Genomic DNA, 7,067 nt, shown 5'->3' on the forward strand with positions numbered 1-7,067 from the left:
TGCCAGGCTGGTGCCTGGAGCCGGCCCTGTTCATAGCACTTGGGAAGTTGCTGATATGGCAACACTTGGAGAGTGACTGGTCTGTGTGAAGCCCTCCTCCTTCAAACACACACACATATGTGCCTCCTCCTGCCCTATGGCATGGAGGGAGAGTTCAGTCTCTATAGCCCATTAAACCCTTGTCCCCTCCACTAACAGTGTCAGTGTAGTGACTCCTTATGCCAGCTTTTGCAACCTCTGTGAGTAGTGAAATGAGAACTCCCCACAGATCTTACCCAATGGGAAGCCAAAGACAGCAGGCTGAGGCATCATGGGAGGCTCGTGGGCAGCCTCCTGATTAGCCACGGCAATGTTGCGCAGACGGAGGCTGTCGTAGAGGCCCTGGAGCTTCTGGTACTGGCGGTTGCGCTCCATGAGCTTCTCAGAGAGCTCGCTGAACTTCTTCTTGTACTCCTCCAGCACCTTCTTCAGGGAGGAGACCTCGCTCTTCATGGAGGTCAGTTCCATGTCCTTGCTCTGCAGCTGCTGGGTGTACACCTTCTCCATCTGCTTCAGGTGTCCTTCAGCCTTGCTGTAGGTGTATTCCTGGTACAGGCGCTCCTGGTGAACCTGCCATGTGGAGATTATGACAGGTGTGACAGGCTTCTTTGACCACTGATTGTCAAAGGAAAGTGAAGTCACTCCACTTGAGATATAGTAGCATGACTACAGTGTACCAAAGGAAGGATGGTCTGAAGTTAAGCCACTGGACTGGGACTTAAGAGATCTGGATTCAGTTCCCACTGCTGCCACAGTGACTTTGGGTAAGTCACTTAGGTCAATATTCTCAATAGGGACCACTAATTTAGAGTTGCCAACACAAGACATCTACGGACTGATTTTCAGATGTGCTGAGCACTCCACACTCCAGCTGAAGCTGATAAGAGCTGTGGGGTGCACAGTGTGATGTTATTGACATAAACTGTGACTGTATAAATCATTGTTGCAACCAGGGTCCTATGGTTGCACCAGGTCTTGTACAAGGAGGCCAAGTGGGGTGTCTATGGAAAGGTTGTAGTCTGCTGGTTATGATTATGCTGTCTGTATGTGTGTATCATTTTTGTATCCAAAGTTATGAATATTGACTATGTACTTGTTTGGTTCTAAGTAGCCTCAGTGAAGCATTTGGTCAGCTTCTTGGTAAAGGACTATTCTCAGTAAGTGCCCAATCAAGAAACACTTAACTAACAGTGGATTTTGTGAGATGCCAATCCACATCTGAGCTTTCCTGGGAACATTCAAACTAACATGTAAACAATGGTGTCGGCCTGCAAAAAGCTGCATCATTCATAGACATGTGACTTGCCCAGGTGACTGCAAACTCCATCTTGTTGAGGGGATTTTACACAGGAGAACAAAGGGGTTTCCACCCACAAGAGAAAGACTATATAAGGCTCTGGAAACCCCTCCATTTTGTCTTCAGCTGGCTCAAAAGATAGCCTCTCCACCCCAAAGAGATGCTTGAAAGAAACTGGAACAAAGGACAGTAACTACGGGGGAGGGGGGAGTGATTGCTGGACCCAGACTAGGAAGGAGTTTAGTCTGTAAAAGAAGCTTATCGGAACATCTCTGAGGGTCAGATTTACCTGCATTTAGTTTCCTACTGTATTAGGCTTAGACTTGCATGTTTTTGTTTTATTTTGCTTGGTAATTTACTTTGTTCTGTCTGTTATTACTTGGAACCTCTTAAATCCTACTTATTATACTTAATAAAATCACTTTTTGTTTATTAATTGACCTAGAGCAAGTAATTAATTCCTGGGGAAGCAAAAAGCTGTGCATATCTCTCCAGCAGTGTTATAGAGGGCAAATAATTTATGAGTTTACCCTGTATAAGTTTTATACAGAGTGAAACGGATTTATTTGGGGTTTGGATCCCATTGGGAACTGAGTATCTGGGTGCTAGAGAAATGAGCACTTAAGCTGTTTTCAGTTAAGTTTGCAGCTTGTTGGGGATGTGGTTCAGACCTGGGTCTGTGTTTGTAGCAGGATAGCGTGTCTGTCTCAACAAGACAGGCTACTGAAATCCCAAGCTGGCAGGGAAAACCAGCTCAGAAGTAGTCTCAGCACATCAGGTGGCAATCCCAAGGGGGTTTCTGTGACCCAACCCGTCACACACAGCATCTCTAAAAATCAGGTCATATGGGTCTCATGTTGAGCACTCAAATGCGAGGCTCCTAAAATTAGTGGACACTTAAAAATGTTGCTTTAATGTCCGTACTTCAGTTCCCTACATGTAAAATGGAGATAGTAATAGAGACATACTTCTCCTTGAGGATAATTCATGAATATTTGTGAGGTGCTTTGATACTGTTGTGATGTGAGGAAAGAAAGAATGTGTAGCAAAGATGGACAGAAACTTCCACGGTGACAGACGAGAAAGAGAGGAATGGCTAATAGAGCAATAATGTTTTACACTGACAGTTGGACAGAGAAGGAGGGAGGGAGAAGTGCAAATGCCACACTCTGGTGATTTTGAACCAGAGAGTGAGGGGCAACCTTCTCCGTGGTCCCAAGGCCACACAACAAAACCAAACAATGGGATTTCTTAATCCTATTCCATTCCCTTTGGCTCCCTTCCACAGTTTTCAGGCCACAAAATATAGCACGGTGGCCCTCCCTTTGGAGTGACCTAGGTGTCAGCTCTGCCCTCCATGCATGAGATATAGGTAGCCATAAAGACTGACTTTTGGATCTTTCATTCCTTTAGCAAACAAAATCTCTTCCCAATTATATTTTCAGGGACACTTTTGAAGGTGTCTACCTATCTTAGGACATCATGCTGATCCCCCACCTGAGGTGGATTTACCTGGTATGTCCAGAAGGCGAGTGCGCGGGAGCTGATGTCCAGCACAGTCTCTGGCCGAAGTCCAGCCAACACCATGGCCTTGTGTTCTTCAGAGGGACTTAGCTCGGTGCGGACAATGTCTAGCTTGCCAGAGAGGGCACTGTTGCAGGCAGGACAGACTGCTGGTGAACGGCTGAATTCCCCACTGCCGTGCTGGTCACAGAAGACGTGTGAGCAAGCCGTGACCCAGGCATAGCCTGAGAGCTTGACACGGCACTTGCGGTAATTGCACAGCAACATGTCCTCACACACAGACATTTTAACGGAGCCAACAGCAAGGGTGTTGACTCCAAAACAAATATCCCCTGGTGGAAAGGAATCTGCCACTCACCACACCAAACCTATAGAGCAAAACAAACATACGGGCTGGGATTCTCAAAGGGGCCTAAGAGAGTTAGGCGTCCAACTCCCATTGAATTATGGGATTCAGGCATCTAACTCCCTTATGCTGCTTTATAAATTCCACCCTAAAAGCCGAAGTGGAAACACTGACACTTTTATGCAGCATCAAAATAACCAGTTGGATATTTTTCTTCAGAAGCCTCTTGCGTCTCTGAAGAAAAAATGGCCCAATTTTCAAAAGTGGTGGCAACCAAAATCCCACATTTGGCCACTAAAATGGTCACAGGATACTTTAAAGGACTATTTGAGGAAACTCTAAGGGCTGGTCCACACTAAGCCCCCAGTTCGAACTAAGATACGCAACTTCAGCTACGTGAATAACGTAGCTGAAGTCGAAGTATCTTAGTTCGAAGTTAAAGGTACTTACCGCGGGTCCACACGCGGCAGGCAGGCTCCCCCGTCAACTCCGCCTACTCCTCTCGCGGAGACGGCGAGCACTTCCGGGATTGATTTATTGCGTCTAGACAAGACGCGATAAATCGATCCCAGAAGATCGATTGCTTGCCGCCGAACCAGCGGGTAAGTATAGACGTACCCTAAGTGTCAATCCTCATTTTGGGGTTCTGGACAACCCATGTGAGAAATTGGCCATGTCCCTTCAGGAGATGACATTTCTTCCAGTCTAGTTAATATTTTGAAGGGCCAAGTTTAATTCTTGTAATAGTGTCCACAAGCCACATTGGGAGAGTCCTGTGCATGTCAATGGTGATAGAGTAGCACAGTTGCCAGAGATGCCCAGCTTTTGGGTATGTGCTGATCCAGCTTTTTACTTCTGTCAATGCACATGGGGTCTATAGTGTGCTAATGCAGGTTTGGCCTGTATTAACACCAAGGTGTTAGAGCAGGGTGGGGCTGGGAGTTAGGATTCCTGGGTTCTGTTCCAGTTGTGGGAGAGAAGTGGAGTCTAGTGGTTAGGAGTCAGGACTCCTAGTTTCTATCCCCTCTTCGGTGCAGGCAGTAGGGTCTGGGAGGCAGGACTACTGGGTTCTATTCCCAATTCTGGGAGAAGCCTGTTTTCTAGTGGTTAGAGCAGGTGGGACTGAAATTAAGGTTCCTGCAGATGCTTCCCAACTCTGCCATAGTTTCACTTTGCAGTGTTGTAGCTATGTTGGTCCCAGGATATTAGAGTGACAAGATGGGTGAGGTGATGTCTCTTTCACCAACAGAAGCTGGTTCAATAAAAGATAAGTTTTTGAGCTTGGTCCAGGTCTGAAGAAGACCTCTGTGTATCTCAAAAGCTTGTCTCTTACACCAAAAGAAGTTGATCCAGTAAATGATATCACTTCACCCACCCTGACTCTCTATAGCTTCATTTTGTGCTCTTGGGCTAGTCAATTGTGTGTGCAAGTTTTGAGGGGGAACTATATGGCTATTAAGGCAACTACTTCCAAAGTGTATTTGTAGTTTTCTGCAAGGCTTTCAGTGCAGGTTTGGGATGCACCAATGGCAGTTTCACAGGTGCTGGTAGAGGGATTATTTCCATCTGCCATTATAGGCTATGACATGGGCCAACACGGATTTCTGTTGTCCCACCAATACGAGTTTAGTGAATACCAATGGTGTCTGATCACACATCAACACAGGATTCCTTGCTTTGGATGATGCATCTTTTGACATTGCAACTATGTAATGTTTTCCTGCCATTGAGCATTTGATGTTTGCTGACAGAGTACTGCCATGAGTCCATATGGTGGATTTTTATATGTCCAAATTGGCACATGCCAACAGCATTTTATCCCATGGCAATATTGGGACTTTGTGTCTGTTAATGTGAGCCTGGCTGACACCAGTGTGTTTTTTGGTCATTAAAGTGGCCTTTTTAGGGCATCCACCCACACTGGCTTGGCATGAGCCAACATTGGCACAGCATAAGCATGACACACATGCGCCAAAACAGGTGCCTCGCAGCTTTGATATAAGCCAATGTGGGATCAGTGGGCACCCCATTGTCGTTTTTAGAAGTGCGCGTGTGTGTGTATAGGGTGGAGGGGGGTTGCCCCATTGGCTCTGACAGGGCCACTGAGTCACAAACGGCCCCATTTTATAAAATAGCGGCTGTACCTTCGTGCCCTGCGAGGTGAATTTGACACACGTTTATATTTGGCAGGCAAGACTGACACGGGGTGTGGGGAGGAGCTAGTACCCCACAAAATAATGTGGGGGCTACTCGCTCATTGAACCGGCTTTTTTAAACCACGCAGCGGTTAAAAAAAATCGTTGGGGCAGGGAAAGGGCGGGAAAATTAGCAACCGCCTCTGGCGAGTAAATCCGTATCTGCGCATGCGCCGCTGCTTCCGTGCGCTTCCCCCTCCCCTCGCCGAGGAGCATTCCAGCGTCGCCCCCACTCCCTCCCGCTCGCACCCGCCAACGGTTGCGGCGCGCAAAAGCTTCTCCCTTCAGCGTCCCAAAGCGTCTCGCGCCGCCCGCCCTGCTTTGGTGCCCTGTTTGATGGGAGAGCGGGGAAGGAGCGTGGGACGTACCATTATAGAGAAAGGGGGAAAGGACTAGGAGGTGAGGTGGCGCAAAATCCATCTAGCTCTTGAGGGATAAAGACAAAAATTCGCTACAAAATATTTTGACTAGAGGCTGGTATCCCAAAATGCGCCCCAAAGGGTCTCAGCTTGCTGTTTACACAAAACAATCCCCTTCTGCGGAAATGGTTTGGTCCGAAAGTCCCTCCCCGGCTTCTCTGCACAGCCACTGTAGGGGGAGGGGGCCATGACATGGGGGAGTGAGCGACCGCAGCGCCGCCTTCCCTGCCGACAAGCCCAGGCAGACCCGCGTGCTGCTGCTGAGCTAGCACCCAGGCCCCACGTCACCAGGGCACCCCCCCCGGCTCCCCGCCCCCCGTCACCAGGGCCCCCCCCCCCGCTGCCCGCCCCACGCCACTGGTGCACCCGAGCGCCCACTCCCTGACCTACGTCACCAGGGCACCCACGTGCCCTCTCCCTGACTCATGTCACCAGGGCACCCACCTGCCCGACCCATTTCAACAGGGCAGCCACGCGCCCGCTCCTGATCCACGTGAAAATGACACTAACACGTCCGCTCCCTGACCTGCATCAAAATGGCATACACTGTTTCCCCATAAAGGCATGTCAAAATGGTACCCACTGCAACATTTTTCAAAGTGGTACCCAAGGCTTCCCCCACAAAAAGCCAAGTCAAACTGGCACCCATATGCCACCTCCAACCCATCTCAAAATGATACCAATGAGATTCCAATAAGAACTGTCAAAAAGAGACCCAACATCCCACCTCTCAACCCCTATCAAAATGGCACCCCCACAGGTTCCCCATAAAAGCCACATCAATATGGCACACTGAACCCAACTGCATCTCAAAATAGCACCCATGGTCTCCCCATAAAAAAACATGTCAAAATGGCATCCACACTGCCCTCTCAACCCACATCAAAACAGCACCTCTAGAATCCCACTAACAGGCATGTCAAAATGGTGCTCATCTGCATGTTAGGGGCAATACATGAGCAACCATCTCTTTATTGACTCTATCCTGCCTCCTACACTGATGGGAGGTGCTGCTGCTGGAAGGGGCCAGCTTTGAACTTGTGACAGCTGGTGATTTTAGACTCCATTTCCCAGGATGCTAAAAGACATCCCTGTTTGTACTGGTCTCATCCCCCCAGAATAACCATGCCATAAAATAACTCCACATGGATTCAATCAACCACCCCTGCTGGCAAATCTTACCAGCTGGTTGCGGGGGGGGGGGTCAATACTGTTATATTTGGATTTAACTTGGTGGCTTCTACATT

At 48.5% G+C, this 7,067-nt stretch overlaps 1 protein-coding gene across 1 annotated transcript in view; it reads right to left on the minus strand.

The window, feature by feature from the left end:
- The window catches only part of LOC113408205 (E3 ubiquitin-protein ligase CCNB1IP1-like), a 3,719-nt gene extending 574 nt beyond the window's left edge, over positions 1 to 3,145 (minus strand). The window contains exons 1-2 of the mRNA XM_026661359.1: positions 2,849 to 3,145; positions 276 to 609 (exon numbers count right to left, since the gene is read on the minus strand). Coding sequence (XP_026517144.1) covers positions 276 to 609; positions 2,849 to 3,145 — 631 coding nt within the window. The remainder of the gene's footprint in view (positions 1 to 275; positions 610 to 2,848) is intronic.
- Between the last annotated feature and the right edge of the window lie 3,922 nt (positions 3,146 to 7,067).

Source organism: Terrapene carolina, unplaced genomic scaffold, assembly GCF_002925995.2.
Source record: "Terrapene carolina triunguis isolate 2854851 unplaced genomic scaffold, T_m_triunguis-2.0 Scaffold1035, whole genome shotgun sequence".
Taxonomy (NCBI): Eukaryota; Metazoa; Chordata; order Testudines; family Emydidae; genus Terrapene; species Terrapene triunguis.